This window comes from Carya illinoinensis, chromosome 4, assembly GCF_018687715.1.
Source record: "Carya illinoinensis cultivar Pawnee chromosome 4, C.illinoinensisPawnee_v1, whole genome shotgun sequence".
Classification (NCBI taxonomy): domain Eukaryota; kingdom Viridiplantae; phylum Streptophyta; class Magnoliopsida; order Fagales; family Juglandaceae; genus Carya; species Carya illinoinensis.
Window position 1 is genome coordinate 1,959,802 of NC_056755.1, and position 23,846 is coordinate 1,983,647.

Consider the following 23,846-nt stretch of genomic DNA (forward strand, 5'->3'; position numbering starts at 1 on the left):
GAGAAAATCAGATTTATATAAAAAGAATTAATTTTTAATTATAAATTTTACTATTTTTTTTTAAATACGCAAAGTTTATACATTCATTGTATTTGACATTATTTTGTTTGAAATTAACATGCCATTTTTTTTTCTTATAAAGTAATTCCGTGTAAAGTTTCTTATACTTAACGGTTTTAAGAGCATTAGCAATGGTGTAACTAAATATAAATATAAAATCACATATTTTGAAGGTTACTTTTGTGATTCAAGAAAAACTTTCATATTGAATTATGTATCTTTTAGTCAAAATAATAATAAAATATATATTTTTCATTTCTATTAATTTTTTTCTTAAAATTAAATTTTTACATATTTTGAAATTAAAACTCACTATATAAGATCTATACACTAATTGTGCTGTCTTAAAATTGAACATTAACAAATGCGAAGGCAGTAGAGAAAAAAGGAAAATGAAAAGTGAGAGACGAGAGAAGAAGTAGTAAAATAAAAAGGAAAAATATAATTGCAAGCATAATTGTGTACTAATCTGTGCACTAATGTGATGTGATTGGTCAAAAAGTAGATTTTATTGAAAATAATGTTAATTTAAATTTTAAGTATGAATAAATCAGTATTGGTACACAGATTAGTGCGCGACTGTATTTATATGTAGTAAAACTCAAATAAAAAATGAATGGTGAACAGTAAATATGAAAATAAGTAGAAACATTGTTCATAATAAGCAAAAAAATTTGTAAATGATTAATCCAATACAGTAAAAAGAATAGAAGTTTTAGTATTTTTTTTTTTTAAATTTGTTATACTTGCTTTTGACTACACCAATCGGGTATAGAAAAATTTAGTTGTAAATGATTCTATTTATCAATACGTGTATATATTTAATGTGATTGTTTAAAAAATAAATTTTTTTAAAAATAATATTAATTTTAATTTTAAATATAAAGACATCAATATTAATATATAGATTAATAGCGTATATAGCAAAACTCATCGGACAATGTCAATGCGCTAACGCGTAAGAGACAAGGGCGGGGAGATGAACGGTGATGCTTCCAGTCGCAGACACCACATCATCAACAGGGCGGTGTAACGGGTCCCGTTCAATTCTGTTCATGGAATGACGTACGGCGATGTTGCGGATGGACGGACTCGGGTCATCAAGGCTTTGAATATGTTACTTTTGTAGGCCTTAAGGCTAAGGACAATGGCCCATGAATGTCATTCATAAAAAATCAACAAGTTTATTCAGACAGACAAGATAATTAAAAAGAAAATGCCCGAATGGCCTTTGAATATGTCTATCAAATCTATTTATTTATATTTTTTAATTTTTTTAATAATTAAGAAAGTGAGAATTTGCATTTTTTAAAATTCTTTTTAATAGTTAAGAATGTTTAAAAAACATCTACGTATGTTTAGAGACAGATATAAGGAACCATAAGATGTGTGACAAATACACTTGATTCTATATGATAGTCGCCATACCCCCCTTCTTTATCAAGTCATTGCGTTATTTTCCATTGAAAATCTCGTCCATTTTGCTTTTGGTGACACTCGAGAACATCCTTCTCAAATTCCATTACTTCAGCATTTGTTACAAGTGGCAGCGATCTTGTCTCAAGTTGCACCCAGGTTTTGGGAATCTGACATGAATCTTAAAGCTTACAGTAACTGGGCGGGAGACGCATTCAATGAGTAGTTTTACTAGTTCTCTACTGCTGATCAGATTGAGAAGCCAAAACTCCATACATACATGATTGTTACAACAAAGGTAGGAGATGTATTAATATCAACGTGATAGCATCGGACATATGAAATGCAGAATTTAGTTGGTAGCACAGAGTAAGTGCTCGATCTCTTGGCCTAATACAAGAACACAAATGCCAAATTACTAAATCAACCCTTTTCTCACACTTACTAATACCTACTGATCAAGTGAATTGAAATAACCATCAAAGTAAATATATAGGCCAGCCATTTCAAGGACACTTGTATCTGTTGCCATGAGTGGTCATATCTGTGTAGCACTTGCCACATTTTTCCCTGTTTCCAAATGTTCCTGGTGGAACACACTTGCAGCGGTCACAGCATGTCATGCATGCTCTAGTGCAAGTCCTCTTCCTTGAATGTAGTTGGCATCTCTGATCACACAGGGGGATGCAATCTGTTCTTGGAGTCGAAAACATGACATTTTTACCACAAAACAAATTACACGAAATATATATAAATAAGTACAACAACAAAAAGAAAAAGTGTTTGGTAAATGTTTCCTACCCTTTTTAGACCTCACTGCTGGAGGCAGTACTGGTGCAGGAGCAGGTGGCTGAAGTGGGGGCACGGGGGCGGTTGCCTTTGGTGGAGGGGCATAAGTGGGTGCCTTTAGTGGAGGAGCATTGGACGGTGGCATCACAGGCGGCCAATGAGCCGGTGCCTCTGCTGGGGGGGCATAAGGCGGTGCTTTCACAGGTGGTGCATGAACTGGCGCCTCTGCTGGAGGAGCTTGTGCTGCTACTGGGACTTTTATATCTACAGCCTACACCAAATTCCAAAATCCCCCTTTATTCACTAGGTTATGTTTCTCCTTTTCTTTTTGGTCAAAATCGGCAAGTAAATTTAGAACTCCCAGCAAATCATTTTCTTGTGAAAAGCGACATATAAAATATAAATACGGTAACAAGAATCAAGGAGGTAAAATTTAGTTACCCAAATAAAAACATATAGAGAACCTTTTAAAGCAAACTTATAATAAAAAGAAAAAGAAAAAAGAAAAAGAAAAAAGAAGACAACTAGAGGCCGATAAAAAATGGGAAGTGATTCCAGGTGAATAAAACTTCCATGAATTGAATTTTTTTCCTTTTAATTCCTGGTGAAAAGGAAAGAGTAGTTGTAAGAGTTGTCTTAGTAAATACCTTTGTAGTGAGTTCCTCATCATTGGATGAAACCTACAGCAAACTCAAGAAATTAGACACCCAATAAAGCAAGCAAAAAGATAGAATGGGGTGTGTGTTTGTGTGTCTGTGTGTGTGTGAGAGAGAGAGAGAGCCATACTCCTGTGCTAACTACAAGAAAAGTGGTGAGCAAAAAGAGCATAGCTTTCAAAGCCATCGAACAGCAGAGAGAAGCTAATAGAATTGGAAAGCAAGTTCACTCAAATGTGGCTTCAAGGCCGAACCATCTCTGGTATAAATAGAGCTCAAACTGTGTGCCAGCTTCACCAGAACACTGAGACAAGTTATGGCTTAGTGTACCTTTTTTTCCACCCAACCCACGTGCCCAGGGACTGTCTACTAAACTAGTATATCTAATTCTCATCAGAGTGTGTGTGTGCCAAAACAAGATACAAAATGACGTGTCCCAATCTCAACGAAACCGGTCATTCTTCGGACCCCGTTATCTCTGGGAACTTAATATTCTATCAAAGTTGGTGCAATCAGATTTCATTGCATGAAACCCTTAAAAGCTTAATGACACTGATAAAACTGGATTTAAGGTATTAAAGTGGCACCCCCTTTTGCATCACTCTGCTGAGAGAAAATTAATGTCTGAGCAGCCAGCAGGCTTTGAGTGAGTTATGGGCTAATCTGGTCCGCCTATCAACATACATTGATGAAAACAAGTACTACTACATTATTTCCATATCCATGGGCCAGGATCTCTGTATGCGTGTCTTGTTTGTATATGTGAATCCAGAGTAAATGTTGTATGCAAAGATCAGAGATTGCAGAAAAATATTAACCATTGTTGTTGGACAGGAGTTAATTGTTAATTTCCTGGGCTAGCCAATTGCTTGAACCTTGGCTCCGGCACCAGACCTAAAGAAGGGTAAACCACTTCGGGGATAGGGCTGAAAAACAGGAGAGTAGAATGGCGTCGCCCGGGTTCGAACCGGAGACCTTCAGTGTGTTAGACTGACGTGATAACCAACTACACCACGACACCACCTTGGCCATAAGGCACAATACTTAATTGAAGTCAATAATTTAGCTTCCCGTGCAAAGACTGTTAACCCGATGCCAGTTTCAATTATAGTTGTTCCTTATAAGAAATGATTTTCCAGATTTGAAAGAGTAATGCTATATATCATATTTTTATTTTATTTTTATCTTATTGAATAAGATATGGTATATTCATCAATATTAGATAATAAAGAAATATGTAATAAATGATTATTTAATAGTAATAAATGTATCACATTTTATTTAAAAGGATAAAAGTGAGATAGTAGTATAGTATATAAAATTTTTCTTGTCATATTTACCCACAATTCCAGAAGGATACTTGCCAACCAGAGCTGTAGTTTGCACATTAAAGCTGCTTAATTATGACGCCTTTTCACCTGATTTGCAATCCGCTTTGTGGGCAGAAAATTCATTTGTCCTAAATATTGGCTAAAGTCCCTATTTCCACCTATCATGATTCATGATTTGAAGGCCTCTTGATTTCCAATATATCGCAGTTGAGCAATCATGCCTCTTCAGAAAGCTGTCGGTGTTCAACTAGAAGATCGACCGCAACAATACCACTACGTTAGGCACCATTAATCCAGTTATACAAGGTTTCAGAATCAAGAAAAGGACATATTTTACTAGTCAGCAATATAAATGAGAACAGTTTAGTTCCCAAACATAACCTAATTTCTTGTTTGAAAAACAATGGTCCTGAGTTCTCTTATGCAGAAACTAGTCCAAGACTGATATCTGGACTGTTGGAATCTATTTTCCTCGGATCATCCTTCTACGTCAATTACCTTCCCCTTCCTCTTATCATGATCTCTCTCAGACTCTCACCCTCTTTCTAGACCTTCGGTATCTGTCCAATTAACCAACTGGTTTATTGCCTTTCACATCCAAAAAGCTTTTCTTTAATCAAGAAAGCCAACAAATATCTTGTGAAGGCCTGAAAAGCAGTCACTACTTTTGTCAAAAAAGCCAACTATATTTTTCTTTGCGCTGGTGATTAAGCTAGCTTCTGTTTCTTTTTATTTTATTTTATTTTATTATTTATTTTATTGTTATTTTTTTTTCAAGCTAGCTTCTGTTAAATGAACCCAATTATGCAATTGATTTATCGACCTTCTTTAATAAATAAAGCTCGTAGATTTCTTGTGAAGACCAACAAAAAGAGAGCATATCTCAGTAGTCCAAAGTCACATGACTTTGGAGTATGCTTTGAACTGCCTGCTTCGTATTAGCAAGGTCGTTCTCATTTTTCGAACATCCACAACGTATTAGAGTTTAACATTGGACAGCATTTTTATTCGTTTTCTACTAATGATCCAAATTGCAGTTGTTCATAATATGTGACTATATCCAGCTCTAGCTCCAGCTCAAGCCTCAAGGTTAAATGCTTCAGAACTGGAAATGCTCGATTAAACAAAATATATGGGAATTTCCATTTTTGGCTCTTCAAACTGTCTACTCCATTTCAACTGAGCTGCTCACCAATTAAATCCAAGCCCACGACTAGGAAAGACAACCCTTGGAACAGCAAGAAATAGAAATGAACTCCATGTGCCGATAAGAGGCTTCTGGCCGATGCAGTGAGTAGAAGAAATGCAAGCGCAAGTTCCTTCCTGAAGAGCATGTTTTTCTTCTTCACAGCAGGGACTTCCTGCTCCTTAAGTTTACTCAACAGTTCTAAACCAGACTCAGAATGCCTCCTGAGGATCTTCTCTTCACCCAAGGACTTCGATTCCCTCTCGGCAAATGCCAATAAATCTGATTCAGATGATCTACCTGTCTTCTTGGTCACTACCCACTCATATGCGCTTCCCAGCTGAAACAGCCCAGAGACCATGGCATTGAATTTTGTAACAGACATTGTGTTCTCAAACAGTAGGTATGGAACCAAGAAAGGGAAAGATTTGGGTGCCGGGAGAATGTTCAAAAGAGACATGAAAATGGGGACATAACAGATAACCCAAATAGGTAGTTCTGCCTCAGGTATGAACATGGTCAATGGAAGTATGATACAGAATAATGTGAATGAGTAGAAGGGAAGTATAAGTTTCCTTAGAAGAAAGAAGAGAAATATCAAATTGGCTTTCTTCCACATCGATATCTGCACGAGTAGACCCAAAATAAATTAATGTTGTTAACAATTTCTGCTTTAAGAAAATGAAGTAATCGGACTAAAAGAATCGAGGAAAGAACCTTGGAAGTTATGATAGCAGGAAGGCACAAGCGGAAGAGCTGCATGGGACCCGAGTGCCAGCGATGCTGCTGTTTCTTATAAGCTTCATAAGACTCCGGCAATTCACAAAGCACTTTGACATCATTAAGGAAGATGAATTTCCATCCATTCAAGTGCGCTCGAACCGCAATGTCCATATCCTCCACCGTGGTTCTCTCCAGCCAGCCTCCCGATTCCTCCAAAGCCTTGATTCTCCAAACACCTGCCGTTCCGTTGAATCCAAAGAAATTAAGAAAAACGCCATTCACCTGCTGCTCCACCTCAAAATGGAAGCATAGGTTCACGTTTTGGAGTCTTGTAAGCAAGTTCTCATCCTTGTTCACGAATGACCAGCGGGCCTGGACAAGACCCAACTCAGGATTTCCCTGTAAAAATCACATCAGCCATAGAATGAATTTTCGAACCAAAAGGAAATCTTTTATTTTTCTTATTTGGCTCCTATTACCTTGAAGTGAGGAATTGTCAGTTTAAGGAAATCAGGATTGGGCTGGAAATCTGCATCAAATATTGTAACGAATTCATAATCTTTGACATAGTCACAGGCCATGGCTGATTTTAGATTGCCGGCTTTGTAGCCTGTTCTGATTAGTCTATGTCTGTAGACTATGTTGATCCCTTTCTCGTGCCACAAGGAGACTTCATCTTTGATCAGAAGCTGTATATTTCCATCATCTGAATCGTCTAGGACTTGAATCAAAATTCGGTCCCTTGGCCAATCTAGTTCACAGGCAGCAGCAATTGATTGCTCATACACCTTAATCAAGCATCACAATTCAGCACCAGACCAAGAAACAGGGTTAAAGCAAGCAATAAAACGTTGACAAAGAATTGATTGGGTCATGAATTTGATTGCAAGATAAATAAACAATAAAATAAAATAAACAAACACAAAGCAGAAAGAGAGAGGAAGTTAGTTCTGCGATGTTACCTCTCTCTCATTGCACATGGGGATCTGAACAAGGACCATTGGGAAACTTGAAGAATCCTCAATGTCATAAATTTCTCCCTCAATCGTGGGTTTCAACTTCTTGTACTTGATCCAGAAACACCCGATACATAGAACCAGTCGATCGAGAGACTGAATCATGAATAGAACAACGCAGAATTTAGAAAGGAATATCACAGAAGGAGCAATATAGTCAGCTCTAAAAGACAGCCACGCCATATAGGAGGACTGCACAAGACCCTGAACCTCCCGAGACTGTATCATTTGCAAATTCCATTTCTTAAAATGTGCAACGACTTCTAACACCAAAGCTAGAATTGAAATAAGTAGAAAAGCTTTGATAAATCTGTACAATCTTCCCCTGCTTTTGGGTTCTTCCTCACTTAGATCTGACAAGGCAATGCGTTTCTTGACCGAAACAAAGATGGCTCTGGAAGCCATGGCCAGCCATGAAAGACTTGTCAGAACTCTGTGAGCTTTGAGAAGAAGAACCCATGTAAATTGTTTGGGACTTGCAGCCTTCTCCTTATCCTGAAACAAGGATGAATCCGAACCATTGACATTCAGTAAAGAGAAGTTGCTTGGCTTCTCAACTGTGACAACAACAGAGTCTGGTACCATTTCTTTTCCCCAGAATTCAAGTTCACAAGATAGAAAGTGGAAAAAGATTCGCTTGCCAGAGCAAGATTTTGAAAAAGAAAGAGATGTGAATGAACAGAGAATTCAGTTATGAGGCGGACATGATGTCATAGAAGAGGAAGTAGGTAGGAGAAGAAAAGTAAAACCATGAAAATTGTCAAATTTATATGATTTATTCCGAAATCTCGAACTTTGATATCAGAGTCGAAACAGAATACCAGATTTCAGAGGGTGTTGAACATGAAGGCTGACCAATGATTTTTCAGGTCAGAGCATTATGCAATCGCGAGAGAGAGAGAGAGAGCATGTGCTGAGTCTGCTCAGCTTCAGCGAACAAGAAGTAAAGAAGTACAAGTAAAGAACTACATTTTGTTTTATCTGAGACTGGCAAGAGTCACAGTTGAGCTCCCTTCTATAAAAACTGAAGAACCAGCGAGCAGGTACCATCAAAACCAACCAACTGGCAATGTTATCTGTGCTTGATAGGGCTGAAAAAGACGAGAGATATAGAGTTCGAACTCAACCTAAGTCCAGCTTTAGCTTGGGTTTGTCATCAAACTGGCAGCGACAACGAGGTACAGCCAAGCTGCAGATCTACCCTCCCACATAGAGGTTCTTCCTGTCTGCTGATTTGGACACCTTGAATGCTCGCTCTTACAGCAAATTAGCAAAATTCCCTCTTTGTTAACTCCAACGAAGAAGCTTCTTAATTTGACTTGGATAATAATGATATTACCTAATATAAATTAGGTACACCTGAGCGGTACATTTTGAGAGGTAAAGTAGTCTTTTTCGAGGAGCAGACTACTCTGAGAGGCACCACTCTTAATGATGGCTAGTTATTTTTATATATATATTTAATATATTTTAATATTTTTTAAAAAATAACAAAATATATTAAAAAAATAACAAAATACATTAATACACTTAAAATTATTTTCTTTTTTTCTTTTTTCCAAACGGTACAGCTTGAGAGGCAAAACAAGTTTTTTCTTATTATGTTAAACAGTGCAATGAGTCAGATCTGCTCCTATGAGGCGATTCTTGGGATTCCAAGGTTTATTTATTCGAATAAAGTGATATCTCGTAATGATGATAATATAAGTGCGCAATCTATCCTGGGAAATTTTGGAAAAAAAAATATTCCTTTCGAGATAGAGTTGAAGTTTACAAATCAGGAAATGGTGTTTTTATTTGTCATCGACTGGCTTGATTTTCTTCAACTTTCCATGCAAAATTGGCTGAGAAATGAAATGGGTGATGATATATATTTGGATCTGATTGAATGGCCCATGCATGCAAAACCTGTTGACCATCATTCTCACATAATCACGTTCGACGTCGCATGCAATTGCTTGCTTCGCGTGAGGATCCATACAAGCCATGAGGCTCTTTCTGTGGCACAAGGTTTCATGGCTGGAGTTCCACTCTTCACATCGACTTATGTTTTAAGTTAGAATACATAAAGATGGCATTTTTTTCTTTGGCGATGGTATTCGATGGTGCAGCATTCGAGTAGAATAAAATTAAGAGTAATATTATATACGGTTTAAAAGGATATAAATTTCATATATTTCATCACCCTTAGAAGCTAAATTTGTAAATTAATAGCAGAATATTAAAAAAACAACCTCTCATAGCTGGATCACCGGCCAATCTAATTAATTAAAAAGTATCAGATAACAGCATCTCGCAGTACTTGTCGATAAGGCCATATGAGAAAAGACGTATTTATTGCTGCCGGTTCTTCCAAGTCTGAAGTTGGTGTTTGGACTTTGGATTTTGGAGTGAGGTTAATACTTAATAGGGTCATTAATGGATGTTCACTCTATTCATGTTCCCTTGCATAGCTAGCTGAAATAATGTAGTTGCTTCATTCACATGAAATCATGTTTCGGAATCGCTTCTGTGTCGTCGCATTGTTTCCTGGAGATTTCCGAGTCAAGGAATCTCCATTTGAGTTGTGACGTCGATTTTCTTTCTTGACAACGCCGTTAATGTTGGTGACAAAAGAGAGATTTTTTTTTTTTCGGCTGCAAATTTATTCAGAACCATGGGTGGTTGGAATCTGTCCAGAAGCTAGAAAGGAATCCGTCAAAAATAGGTGTACAATTCCGTTAAAGAAAGTAGATCGGATAAAAGATGTCCTTTTCTCGCATGGATATTGGATTCTAGTGCAGAAATCGACGGAGCTTGTGCTTCTATGGGTAAAAGCATCATCCCAGCAACCACGTACGCAGTGCACAGCACAAACTTCATCTATAAAAGCCCCACCACAACGTAATATGGCAGACTGACATTAATAAATAGCAAATCAAATGGGTTTTTGTCTTGTTTGTTTGCCACAGTCACATGTGAGGGGCACTATCCTAGCAAGAGCTCGCGCATGTGCTTAGCGACCATGGGCCATGGCTGTTCACATTAATCAAATTAACTCATATATTTTGGGCTTTCCCTTAACTATGTCATAATGGGTCAATGACTCCGGGGCTGAGGGAGTAAAATTTGTATTTCATCTCATTATTATAATTTTTTAAATATTTTTATAAAATATAATAAATAATTTAATTTTTTAAATTTTAAAATAATAATAATATTAAAAAATAATATTTTATTCAACTTTAAACTTTTAATCTCACCTCATCCAAGCGGTGCCTTAATTTGTATAATATTATATAGTGTGTTCATGTATTAATATTCTTCCCTCGGACCAATATGGTTAATCTATTTGCTGAAATAAATCATGCCCAAATACAGAACGTTGAATTCTAATCTATTTATAAATAATAATAAAATAATGTAAGACTATTCCCTTTTCAAACAGAATAGACAAGGCTTTACTGTAAGAGATCGTGAAGAAGAACGTGGACAGGTGATCCAAATATAAAACCCAATCACATCAATGTGAAAGCTGCTACAGAAGTTTGGAAAGGTGAACGCTAGATTGACAATCCTGATTGACGTATAGTCCGGGCAACATATAGTGCCCGGCTGGACGCATACGCTGAATCGCTGATGTTCTATCATTATATGATATTGTGTCTGGCACTGCCGACACAAAGCAATCATCCTAGCTAGCTGCTTGTATGTTTGTCATAACTGGAAAACTAGCGAACAATTTCCTATCACTAGAAAGAGAAAAGATCGAATCAATAACCACAAGAGTCACAAGAGAGTTGCAGTTGGCAGGCATAAAATGGGGCTAACAAACTATATGTCAAAGAAAAATGTGAGCATGTCGGGAGGTTGAGATGGGAGTCTATATAGATAGCTTTAGCTTGTCTGTTTGGTCATATCTCAACATCAAGATTGGACGGTACTCGGATTTACATATGGACCAGAACAAAACCTCAGCTGCCAAGTTCACTCCAGGTGTCAGCGGGGCAAACATGCAGCAATGAACACAATAGGTAGTACTGATTTTGCAATTAACTCTAAATAAAAACATCATACTTTTTATCAAGGCGTATATACCCATTCAACTCCCTTGAAAGTTCCTGAGTTTACTTCTCAAAGTAAAGCTTGGGGTTTGAGTTCTTGAATAATTTAAGGGTTGGAGCTAAGCTAACTAGTTAAAGCACTATAGCACACATTTTTTGTTTGTTTATACGGGCCTCATGAATCTAGAGTTAACCACACAGGAAATTATTGTATTTGCGGGTGGAAGAATAGAAAATGAGATAATCATATTGCATGTGATCGGATCTATAATTAACAACAAGACGAACATACGACCATTTCCAAGTTGACACGACGATTACCAATTGTCACGGCCGTTTGCGAAGGAAATTTAGATCTTGAAGATCCCAAAGCATAGCAAATGGCATCTAGTATCTCCATTGCCATTTCCTCTCAAGCGCTAACATATCTTCTTCACATATCCACTTTGCCTCGAACCAAACAGAGAAACAAGCCAATTGGATATACAACCGCCTTTTGAAAGGGGGTATTGGAATTGAAACAATGCAGCACTACTGGATAAGGACTGTGTCTCCTAAAGAATGCATGCTGTTTGTCTCCTAAAGAATAAAAGATGAATGGTTTACGTACCGGATGAAAAACAGGATTGACGAGCGACCGACGGCAACAAAAGGTAAACAGGGGAGTCCGGTGCAATAAAAAAGGCATCAACGTCGCACCAAAAATCAGCAGCGATGCAAACAATTCATGTTGGTACAGGGGCTCACTTTGCTTACAGCACACTTCCCTAGGCAGTACATTAAATTACAGTAAAACTGAACCATGACATGCTAAATTCAAGAATAGCCGCAGAAGACTGAAGTTCCTTCTAGTAGTACATTGAGAAGTTAACCTTGAAGCACCAGGGTTTCTGCTCCTGAAGGGTTCAGTCATCTTCTAAGTATGGATGCAAAAGAAGACAATTCCTCTTCTTTATCCCCGAAAGATATGCACGTGGCCTAAAATGCCATTTGTTATGCATGTGTATCAGAAATCAAGATTGAAAGAATTTGCATCGTTCTGACATCCCAACTAGATACCATTATTTGACGAACAAGAAACATCCCCAAATGATTATTTTCTCTGATGTCTATAGACGACAACAATAATGAAAAAAAAAAGAAAGAAAAAAGTTAACAAAAATACAAGAGGGCATCACTTCGTCATAGCAAACGTATGCATACAGATCCTTTTTGGTTTGTCTAGTCATGCAGAATAATGTTTTATTCAAACCATGCAGCATGCACATATACTTGCTACTTGTTAACGGGAAAAAATGTTTGTTACAAAATTAAGAACCCTGAGAATCGTACCCTAAAGCGTAAAATGCCACTGTCCTCAGAGAATAACACTCGAATAGAATTACGTGATTGTAATTATGTTGATTTTCACAGATCGCTTGTAATAAGTTTCAACTCTTGTATACTCTCTGTGCACCTGGACTATGTGCCTAAGCGCCTAAATTATGTGATTAATAAAATTTTCTTACTTACCAAAAATAATAACACAAGAAGTTTAAATACCTAATTCACATTATATCAAAAGAAAAAAATCTAAGCAGGAAATTCCCCAAAAATGAGTGTGTGGTTATCTAAGTGGAAATACACATTAAAGTACTGCAACACAGGGGGGCTTTACGATTAAAATTCAGAAGGCACAGCTGATATAAAACTAATCCTGATTCACAAGGATGAAAATAAGTTCAGTATTGCAAAGTAGCTGTGCGGAAAGACACTATGGATGCAAGATCCACAAAGCTACCCAAATGGGTACAAAGGTAACAGAGCGTATCCTGATGCAGCAGAATGACCAATTAACGAGAGAACCCAAAAAAAAAAAAAAAAAACTTAGATTCTTGTATGATTTGTGATAAAATCAGGCTACGTTCTTATCACCATCTGCAATATACACTGATCATCAAAATCAACAAGAAGAAATGCTTACCTGTGTGTGAGCAGAATATACCGTCGATCTACAATAAGATGAAAAAGTCTTCAAGAACATAAACTGCAAATTTTGTAACTACGCTCTGAATAGCAACAATTTTATCCATTTACATTAACACCAAAGGCACCACATTCATGAGGGGAAAAGGCATAATTCGAGATTGACACATAAGAATGCTCTGGAACCTCATGCTTCTACGGAATTGCCAAGCACAAAGGAGAACAGTTCGCGAACCGGCGAAAACTCCACCAACCCGATATCCATGGCATACCCAGAAACCGGCAACTTCAAGTCCCGTAAAACGCAAAATGCTTCGGCCATCCGAGTCCTCGGGACTTCCTCAGCAACCGCGCAATAAGGAATCCACGAGTCCTGGCGATACTCATCCGGAATTTCTATCCCTTCCTTCTTCATTGCATCGCATAACTGCGTCTGGAACTGGAGAAGCGACAACGAAGGTGTAGGCGAAAGAAAAAGTACGTTGTTTTCACTGGGAAGGCTCCCAATTGAAGAGAAAGATAGAGGCAAAGGTTCCTGCTTCCAAACAAAGCTCTTAACAACGTTTTCGAGCTTCGCGGGGTCAACAAAGGGGCTGGAGAAGAGGGTGATGTGTGGACGGGATTCGATTTCGATGAGCTGGGTGCTGATTTGGCGGCGAGCGAGCACGTTCCAGGCCTTCAAGACCTGGTTTTCGAGGGCGGGATCGAAGTAAAGCTCTATAGCATAGCCTTGTGACATTGCTTCAGAAATTAAAAAACCAGAAAGGAAAAGAGTGAATCACAGATAAAGAAGCACAATCCAAGAACCAAAATTGAGATCTCAGGTAACACAACAAAGAAAATTGAACTACAAGTGAAAACTAAAGCAGGCTAGCAGCACAAAAAGTTCAAATCGAAACCCTATAGATTTAGTACAAGAGGAAGGGGAATAAGAAATACCCAAATGAGGCTAGGAAGCGAAAAATAATAATCAAAGTAGCAAACAAAGGTTAAAAATAAAAACCCTAGGGATTTAGAGCAAAAATAGAAGGAATAAGAAATACCGGGATGAAACTGAAGGTAAAAGAAGCCAAGGGAGGAAGAACATGAGGGAGAAAATGGAAGAGAGATAAGAAATGGGCAATTGATGGACAAGAGGGAGAGGTTTTCAGAGGGGTATTGGTATGGGAATGGGAAGTTAAGAAACAATTACATGTGAATCCGTGGGAGTAAGTTTCAATCAGAAAGAGACGGGGGGGAATAAAGGGAAGCAATGCCGACTCATTGCCGATAAACGATGAGGAGATATATAATAGATAATTAGCTGATTTGAGATGATGGTGAAAAATTAAATAAAATATTATTTTTTAAATATAATTATTATTTGAAATTTTTAAAAAATTAAATTATTTATTATATTTTATATAAAAATTTTAAAAAACTATAATAATAAGATAAGATCGAATATTTTTACTTATTTAAATGAGGCTTGCGAGAATTACCAACAAGATTTTCTTTTTGTTATACTTACAACAAACCAGATTTTTTCCTAAAACATATACCCAGAGACAGAGAGAGAGAGAGAGAGTTCGGTACGTTAAATACTTACGAAGCCTTCGTTGTGCCGCGATGAGAGCAAAGTTAGCAAACGTTTTCTCCTTTTGACGGTGAGGCTTGAATGGTGAGATAAAAGTTTAGAAATAAAATAAAATATTATTATTTTGAAATTTTAAAAAATTAGATTATTTATTATATTTTATGTAAAAATTTTAAAAAAATTATAATAATAAGATAAGATTAGTTGAGATCAATTTTAAATCCAAATGAGGCCCTATGAAATTATTAGTTCATATAAAATAATTTTTGAACAGTAGTTAGATGAAAGAAAAAAATTTAAATTTAAATAATGTTAAAAAATATATTGTTAAAATATTATTTTTTAACATTATTTTTATATTTAAAATTTGGAAAAGTTGTTTTTTCTTTTTAAGTTTTAGATGAAAATTGAAAATTGAAAATTTGTGTTTACAGTGTTTAGATATTAAGATGAGATTGGATAAAATAAGATAGATTTGAGAGAATCTTGCAATCCAAATAGAGTTGGCCTCATTTGTTTTTACAGATAAGATGAATTAAGTTTAAAATTAAAAATTAAATAAAATATTATTAAAATATATATTTTAATATTATTTCTGTTTTAAGATTTAAAAATGTTGAATTATTTATATTATTTAATATAAAAATCTAAAAAAAAATATAATAATAAAATGTGATGAAATGAGTTAAGATAAGTTTTGAAAACAAACGAGATTACTCTTTCATTTTCACTCGTCTAGATACGTTGTTTCTATAGATGTGTCTTAGCGCATGTTTAGAATTGCGGTAGAAAATATTACTTATAACTTTAGGGCTTATAGTTTATAATTTAAATAATAAGTTTTATACTTTAAAAGTTATTTATTGTTTAATAAACATGTATTTAAAACATTTTTTAAATTAGATACATTAATTTTTTTAAAATATACAATTATCTGCAGGAGCCTTTTAATAAAAACTTTAATTTAGTACTTTTTAGAAAAGTAAACTTTCAACTTTTTTAAGTGATTAAAATAATTTTTATAAATTTATCAAATATATCATTTTTTAAAAAAAGAAAACTTTTAAACAATTATAAACACTTTTTAAACTTTCAAACTCAATTCCAATCATGCAAACGTGGGTTTACCGTTTAAGAGGCGATGCAGTAAACGTACAAAAGAAAAATAGCATGCAGTTCAAGGAAGGGCTAGCTAACGGGTAACCGGCCCGGCTGCATTTCCGTCGGCCCTGAGGGGCAACGGGCAGGAACGACCCTCAAGTAGGACGGGTGGATTTCTGATGAATTTTACTTGAAATGGGCGGGGCCAGGTGCCGGGAAGGATCCCATTCGTTTTATAAGCAGTGACTTTTTCGTAGGAATAGTGTGTAGATATCATGAGATTTCCGTATGTCCGTCCTTACTAATAACTTAAATTTTTTACCTTAAAAATGATTATTTTAGCCGCACAAAACCATTATAACATTTCTTTTTCTCCCATTACATCCTCTCTCCCATTTCCCTCTGTCTTCTTCTCCCCTGTTTAGCTCTCATGTTCTTATCTCCTTATTTTTCTTCATTATAACCAGAAGCCTGAGTTCTTCATCATCCTAACACAAAAGATTTAGTTTCTTGTTCTTTTTTTTTCTACGTCTTCTTTGTTGTTTTTGTGACTGGACTTCTATTTTTGTGGCAAGCATTTATTCTTGCTATTCTCATGACAATAAATTACTGTATCTGCTGCACCAATCATCATTTTCATGATCTTTTGCATTTGTAGTTGTGTTTTATTATTTGCTAAGAGATTTTTTGTATTTGTTGGGTTTCTTTGTTAGTTGCAAGATTTCCCTTCAAGGGTATTTTTATTAATCTTAATATATAATGTATCTTAATCCGATACAAATAACATGTTCTTCTACTAGCTAATTACATTTTGCTTTGAAATTGTAAGGCCTGTTCTATGTTCTCTTTTATGATTCTGATATTTTTATCTTTTGTTTGGAATTATTAGCTTAATTTTAATTTTAAGTGAAAATCAATGATGCCTATAACACTGAATATTTGTGACCAGTTATTTGCAGTGATAATTAACTCATATTAGTAGAAAATAGTCATTTAATTCGTAACAAATAAATGGCAGTAAATAAACGTTTTCTTATAGTGTAAATTGTGTTAAAAATTAAATTATTTTTTTTCTTGCATATATATATATATATTATATGTTTGTGTGTGTTTAAAAGAACTTATTAGCTAATTATATGCCCTAGCTACTTTCAGTTTGCTTATATTACATTTGAGAGAGAGAGAGAGAGAGAGAGAGAGAGAGTATTATTGTATTAAAACAAAGTTGAGGTAAACATGCGACGACGACAATATATAGAGTGGGTCATGATTGATTAAGTTTTTAGATTATTTGGGAACCCGAAGATAGAGTGGGATTGGATTGTGAGATTCTGGAGGGGAATCCCACACTGTGAAGGCACTGGCAGAGTTCATCCATTTCTTTATCAATTCTGGGTAATGACGCTCTATCACATCCTTAAGGCTCTCTGTCGTATTCACCCATTCAAACCCCTTCTTTGTATATGCCTCTTCGTTGAAATTGCTCGTGAAGAACCTATCTGCTTCCAACCTCCTGCATCCATCCATGCCCAACCCAACCCAACCCAAAGATAAAACCACGTTACTTAATTAGATACTTTGAAGCATAGAAATATAATTTACCATTGAAGTTTACAATGCATGCACGCATGCACATGGCTGCGCAACTTCCTCTACGTATAATTAATATATAATAGAATTATATATATTGTGATAATTACCTGCTTGCCATTATTAAGAATATTATGAAAGCTGTTTCACTAATGGCGAACCCTTTGATCTTCTTCTCTGCCATGAGGCCCACAAGCAAGTCGAGCTCTTCAACATCATCACCGTACACTTCTTCAAGCTCTCGAATCGCTTCCTCGTCATCCGTCAGATCTTCCCATTTCGAAATGGGTATCAACAGTAGGCCCCTTCGAAACTCATTGTACCTTGCCACACTCCTCTCTCTGTCTCTATATACTGCATTAATATTATATAAATAATCAAGTACCATAAAGTATACATGATGATCATGAGCTCCGATCAATAATATGCATGGCGGTAAATCATTTAGATATGTACGGTACGTTCATATTCGTTGGTGCATGGTACCTTCAAGAGATGGTAGGTCCACATGATCAGGCCTATCATGGCCGTCCACTTCCTGTGGTATAACATCCCTGAGCCATGTGGGATAGTTCCAAAGTTCTAAAGCTCCGCAAGCTTGGTGGCCCATAGATACCATTTGCTTTGCAAACCCAATATTTGCCAAGGTCTTTTCTCCCTTGTGACCTATCAAATTTGGCATAGGGACCCTGAAAATGAAACAACACATTTTAGGGCAAAATTACATCCATCTAGTACGTAGCTGCTAGCTATCACAATTCACATATAGTCTTCATGAAAATTGGTTGGGCTAATTTTGATGTTTTATGATCAGAAGGTCATACTTTTCAATCAATGGTGGAGATTTATTCGGCCCGGGTGTGACTGAGATGTCCCTAAGATCAAGATGTTCAGGTAGGAGGGAATGCATCCGATAAACACTAACAAACTCCTCAGTCAATGAGTAAGGAACACCATGATTATTGGGTTTCTTTAGACCCACCAAACCACCCAAAATGGCTCCTCCAACGTGACCGAATGTGTCTTTGAATTTCTTTCCCAGCAATCCATACCTGAAATTGATTTAATTTCCAAAGGACCAAAACCACCACAAGAAGATATATCAAAACAATCGTAGGCAAGAGGATCATCATTAGCAATGCAACAGCTAGGGGAGATTATGAAGGGATGAACCTTAGTACTATATTTACTACAAGTACTTGTATATATATTTTTTTCTGTAATGAAAGATTAATTACCAGTTGGTGCGCATCGCTGCACGCAACGTATCAGTTTTGAGGAGCTCCACGGTCCAATCTATGGTGTGGACCTTGGCAATCACTGCTGATGTCACTAGCCTTGCGCGATGATATAATTCTTCATCATCCAAGTCTCGATATTCCTTCTAAAAAACCCATAAATAAAAGTGAATAAGTTTTGAGCTAATTGAGAGTCACAAGAAATTAATGTGTATATATGTAAAGCAGCATCTAATTAATGAATTACCTTGAGAGTGTCACAGACTGCATTGTGTTCTTTAACGAAGAGGGCTTGCAAAGTGGAAATGCCAGCCCAACCATTACGAACGTCTCCTGAGACCGGAGTGCCATCTTGATCATGGAGAAGAAGATCATTATTCGAGTCTATTTTGAGCTTCCCATCTTTTAAAGTTCTCACTTTTTGCAACCTTTCCGCGTTGCTTCCATATATGGCACTACCATCCCTAATAGATTTTGCATTTTTTTTTTTCAAAGAAAACAAATCCATCATCTCGGCCCCTAGCTAACATATGTAAGGCACTACCATATATGCTGCACATTAGGAAATTCATCTTGTGTTTGCCTTTGGAGGTATCTTTAAAACAGGGAGCTGAAAATTACTTGCAGCACTTGAGATCATTTCTAATTATTTGACCCAATTTGACGGTCTAAAAACATAGCTATAGAGTTAACCTCAACTCATCCCATCTAATCTTTATAATATTTTCAAATTTTTACACAAAATATAATAAACAATTCAACTTTTGCAAATCCTAAATAATAATAATAATATTAAATAATAGTACTATTCTAATAATATTTTATTCACCTTTTATGTTAACTCACTATCCTAACCTCACATAAATGTTAATCAATACATGAGATCTACGTTAATCCAAAAATCTTATATGAATGTTGAATAATATATATCAAATGTTGTAATTGACTAATTTCCATATATGATGTGTCCATCTTTCTCGAGAATTATTTACAGATGACCTTTTGCAAAGGATTTATATTTGGTCAGATACTGCTTAATTGTATTAAATTGCCAAGGAGAGAAACTGCTTTCAATTTCTTATAGAAAACCTTTGATTTTGCCTTTTAGTTTGGAAGTTGGCACACCCTAGATTGCACACTTCTGTACTAGTTTCTTACCACCATGGTGTGCGAATGTTCAGTCCACCCTCCTTTATCTCGTAAAAGTCAGTTGGAACCTCCTTTGTCTTGTAGAACTTGAAAGACATGAGGGGGCAATGGTTCGCAACTTCTCTGGGTGCAGTCAACTCAATCTGCAATAATTTGGCCAAAACATAGAACATGCACACATTCAGGCAGAATACACATGAGACCCACACGCACGCACACACATTCGCACATACAGATAAAGGAAAACTGTTTTAATTAAGCTTTGTCAAATTCGCCAGGAAGTACTTCAAGATAAAAAATTGTTCTTAAATAGTTGTGTTTAATATAAACCAGACCTGTTTGGTATCCTCCAGATGATCAATCCAGTCATGTATCATAAACTGAATCCAAGAGGCTGCTATCATGTTGAATTGCTTTCCCGTGTCTGTGAATTTTCTCCGCGCAAGCAGCTTTGTGGCCACCACCATTGGATCTGGTTTCATTAGCTGCATATTGCCAAGACCAGATTGTTATTGGAATTGAAAATACTAGAAACAAGGAGTAGAGCAACCACTATGGATTATTTTTTATTTTATTTTTTTTTTAAAGAAGAAGCTAGTACATCGTTCAATGTGTAAAGCTTCCATTAATAAATACAGCGACTATGAATTTCTTATGGTGCATGTAAACTATTTGTAATGCTTCTTTTAAGCATCCAAACACAGTGAACGTGAATTTCTTTTATATTTATTTCGTAACATCTCGAATATATCACTTACATATATAATATTTATTGATGTGATGATCACAGACAACTAATTAATCAATTATTTTGTTTATGATTGACACGATTAGCATGTTAATTATTAGTACTTCAACAATAATATAATTACGTTGTGGTCGATGTTATATATGCTAATTAGAGTGTTACGAATTACTATATATCGATCTTTATTTAGTTATATGATGTATGAACAAATTAACATCATTTTCTCCTAATTAATAATAATGGAGTAGTAGCACTACTATATACCTCCTTTTTCTGATCGACCGGGAGAACATTTCTGCCAAAGAAAGTTCCTTCACTGCCTGCACCTTCATTGAAGGGATCGTTGTATTTTCCATCAGCTGTCCGATACGGATAATCCATGGGGTTGAACCGAACACCGACCGGTGATCTTCCAACGTTGAACAAGTTGTACTCCTCGTGAAGGTGCCGTCGAATAGCCAGATAGATGAGACCTAAGAAGACCGGTAACCGATGCCATATGCCCAACTTGTCGATGGAGTGAACAATCTGCATGAACATGACATGAAACACAAGTACTACGTTAAAAAAATATATATCACAATAGCCACTGCGTATTTCTTGCGTATTTTTGTCGGAAACTAATTAAATCATGTAATAATCGGAAGTAATGCAGAAACATTCGAAGTTTTGAACATGGCTGCATATTGCAGTAGATATATAGCAGGCCAGCTGGTAGCTAGGTATATATAGCATGATAATTAAGGTGGGATTTTACGAGGAAGAGAAGACGATCAACGAGAGTCATCTTAGCAACAGTTTCATGGAAGTCATTGTGGATAAAGCGATGGAAAGGTTCAGTAATGAGAGCTCTGATCGATGCCATTATTGCAGACAACATAACCAGTTTCTAATTGCTCGCAAGTTTTTTAAATCTTTAACATCAGAACCCTTTATATATATAACAAACGTATGTAAAACCAGACATGATGTTTCATGTGGACGACGGAAATAACGACGAAAGCAAGTCGATCGGCATTACCCACCTCAGAAGATGCCATCGGCCATAATAAAAAAAAGGGTAAACTGCTGCTGAGGTAATTTTATTTTAAAGTTTTTTCAACACCATCTTCGAAGATAAGGATGAAACCGCATCATGATTTCGAACATGCAAGGACCAAAATTTAAAAAATGAGTAGCGCTAGACTGCTGCCAGCAATGACCGCTGAGCATCCAGCCTAACACAATTTTACTTGTTTATTTTTTTCTTATTTTTATTATTATATTTTTTTTATATATTTGAAAACTTTTAAAAAATAAAAAATATATTAATACATTAAAAATCATTTTCTTAATCATTAAATAAAAAAAATTTCTAAAAAAATAAATACATTAGCTGATAAGCAGTCAAAGTGAGGGGACAAACTCAATTGGCCTATTAACATTTTCCTTCAAAAATATATGTTCAGTATAAATACTAAATTATAACTTATTTTTATATTTATTTTTGAATTATTTGATGCAACTAATTATTGGACAAAACAGATTACTTTTTCAAAAATTCTATGGTCATTTTTGCATACTACCCTAACACTACGTCAATTTTTTTTAATCTAAAATAATTGTTTTGATCAATCAAATTAGTAGAGTGTGCAAGAAATACGTTAAAATGACTCTATGTAGCAGAACTCTAGAGATGAGTGGCTGGCTTAACTTATTCCGCATGAGAGAGAGAGCAATTTAATATATGTCTTTTCTTCTCAATTAATCTTGTTGGGAGCTGTTTTGACACAGAGACGATTCTAAATAAAGGAGGGATGAAATTTAACGTGGTTCGGCAATTGCCTACGTCCGCAGCTGCTGTAATTTCACTATGAAATTATTTTTACAAAAACTCTCTCTCGTAAACTCTCTGCTCACCCACTCTGTTTTTCTCTTATTTCTCTCCCACACTCTGTTTGCACACACACGCAGCACACACTCTATTTTCTCTTTGCTGCACTTCTCTGCTGCACTCAGTCCGCACACACACTCACCTCATCACAGCACTTCTATTTATAATATTGATTGGGAGTAGTCGATGAGAAGGTGCAGTTGAGAGAAGGTGCAGCCGCACCTTTTGAATTCGGTGCATTCGGTGTCTTTCAGTGCATTAAATAAGCACATGCCACCCACCACTTTTGTCTCCATCTGCAACAATCTCCCACTTGGAGACAAATGAGTCTATATATCTTCATAGCAACCATCACAGCAACTTCAAGTCATGCCTTTAAGTACGAAGTCCAACTGAAGCTATACACAGCTTCAGTTTGTCCGCAGTAACTACTTTTGTGAATATGTCTGCTGAGTTCTCTATTCCTCGAATCTTCTCAAGTATCAGCTGTCCACTATCGAGAAGAGATTGGATAAAATGGTATCGCAACTGTATGTGTTTTGTTCTGGAATGAAAGGCTGTATTCTTTGCAAGAAAAATAGCACTCTGACTATCACTGTGCAGAATGCCTTTTTCATTATTCTTTCCCAATTCCTCAAAGAATGACTGCAACCAAACTATTTCCTTCCCTGCTTCAGTTATAGCAACGTATTCCGCTTCTGTAGTTGAGAGAGTAACAATCTTCTGTAACTTAGAAGCCCACGATACAGCTGTACCACCCAGCGTATACACAAATCCAGTAGTACTTTTTTTGCTGTCAGCGTCACCTGCTAAATCAGCATCTACATATCCCTGTAGTTTTAAACCTGCTTTTGTAAAGCATAGTGACGTATCTGAAGAGCCTTGTAGCACCCAAATCCTTCATCTCAAACCGCTTTGACAACTGCTTCTTCAGTTCATTGATTTCCTCGATGCTTGACCCTGCAACGAGCATATCATCCACATACAACAGTAGGATAATATAAGACTTGTCAAAATTCTTCATATAGCAACAATGGTCAGCCTGCAGTCTTGTAAATCCATTACTGCACATGAAGTTGTCAAACTTCCGGTACCATTGTCGTGGAGCTTGTTTTAGGCCATACAAGCTCTTCTTCAGTTTGCAAACTAGATTCTCTTTTCCCTTCACTGAGAATCCTTGTGGCTGGTGCATATAGATGTCTTCCTCCAAATCACCATGAAGGAATGCAGTCTTTACATCTAAATGCTCAAGATGTAGATTCACTGTAGCCACAATTGCCAACACTAGCCTGATCGTTGTCAATTTTACAACTGGAGAGAAAATGTCTGTGTAGTCGACACCTTCCTTTTGTTGAAACCCCTTCACGACCATTCTGGCTTTGTAGC

The 23,846-nt window shown here is 36.2% G+C and overlaps 4 protein-coding genes and 1 non-coding gene across 6 annotated transcripts; all 5 read right to left on the minus strand.

Annotated features, from left to right (window-relative positions):
- Window positions 1-1,760: 1,760 nt before the first annotated feature.
- Window positions 1,761-3,201, minus strand: LOC122307900 (gibberellin-regulated protein 14-like). The gene is made up of 4 exons (XM_043121023.1): window positions 3,052-3,201; window positions 2,913-2,945; window positions 2,278-2,536; window positions 1,761-2,167 (listed from the first exon to the last, which is right to left on the minus strand). The coding sequence occupies exons 1-4, from the start codon at window positions 3,106-3,108 to the stop codon at window positions 1,983-1,985; spliced, it is 534 nt and encodes a 177-aa protein (XP_042976957.1). The 5' UTR covers window positions 3,109-3,201; the 3' UTR covers window positions 1,761-1,982.
- Window positions 3,202-3,868: 667 nt separating this feature from the next.
- On the minus strand, window positions 3,869-3,942 carry TRNAV-AAC. Its single transcript has one exon. It is a non-coding gene; the product is annotated as a tRNA-Val (tRNA).
- A 1,120-nt stretch (window positions 3,943-5,062) lies between these two features.
- Window positions 5,063-8,453, minus strand: LOC122308356 (xyloglucan glycosyltransferase 4-like). The gene is made up of 4 exons (XM_043121625.1): window positions 7,124-8,453; window positions 6,641-6,949; window positions 6,156-6,560; window positions 5,063-6,063 (listed from the first exon to the last, which is right to left on the minus strand). The coding sequence occupies exons 1-4, from the start codon at window positions 7,760-7,762 to the stop codon at window positions 5,428-5,430; spliced, it is 1,989 nt and encodes a 662-aa protein (XP_042977559.1). The 5' UTR covers window positions 7,763-8,453; the 3' UTR covers window positions 5,063-5,427.
- A 4,621-nt stretch (window positions 8,454-13,074) lies between these two features.
- Window positions 13,075-14,454, minus strand: LOC122307985. 2 transcript variants are annotated; one of them, XM_043121131.1, is made up of 2 exons: window positions 14,125-14,454; window positions 13,075-13,926 (listed from the first exon to the last, which is right to left on the minus strand). In XM_043121131.1, exon 2 carries the CDS (start codon window positions 13,922-13,924, stop codon window positions 13,373-13,375), a length of 552 nt encoding a protein of 183 aa, XP_042977065.1. In that variant the 5' UTR covers window positions 13,925-13,926; window positions 14,125-14,454; the 3' UTR covers window positions 13,075-13,372. The 2 variants fall into 2 exon arrangements, with proteins under 2 accessions (XP_042977065.1, XP_042977064.1); XM_043121130.1 differs by having other exon boundaries at window positions 14,229-14,453.
- Window positions 14,455-17,049: 2,595 nt separating this feature from the next.
- Window positions 17,050-21,109, minus strand: LOC122308147 (alpha-dioxygenase 1-like). Its single transcript, XM_043121335.1, has 9 exons — window positions 20,852-21,109; window positions 20,175-20,324; window positions 19,849-19,982; window positions 18,938-19,154; window positions 18,691-18,836; window positions 18,277-18,504; window positions 17,939-18,141; window positions 17,563-17,806; window positions 17,050-17,375 (listed from the first exon to the last, which is right to left on the minus strand). The coding sequence occupies exons 1-9, from the start codon at window positions 20,966-20,968 to the stop codon at window positions 17,150-17,152; spliced, it is 1,665 nt and encodes a 554-aa protein (XP_042977269.1). The 5' UTR covers window positions 20,969-21,109; the 3' UTR covers window positions 17,050-17,149.
- Between the last annotated feature and the right edge of the window lie 2,737 nt (window positions 21,110-23,846).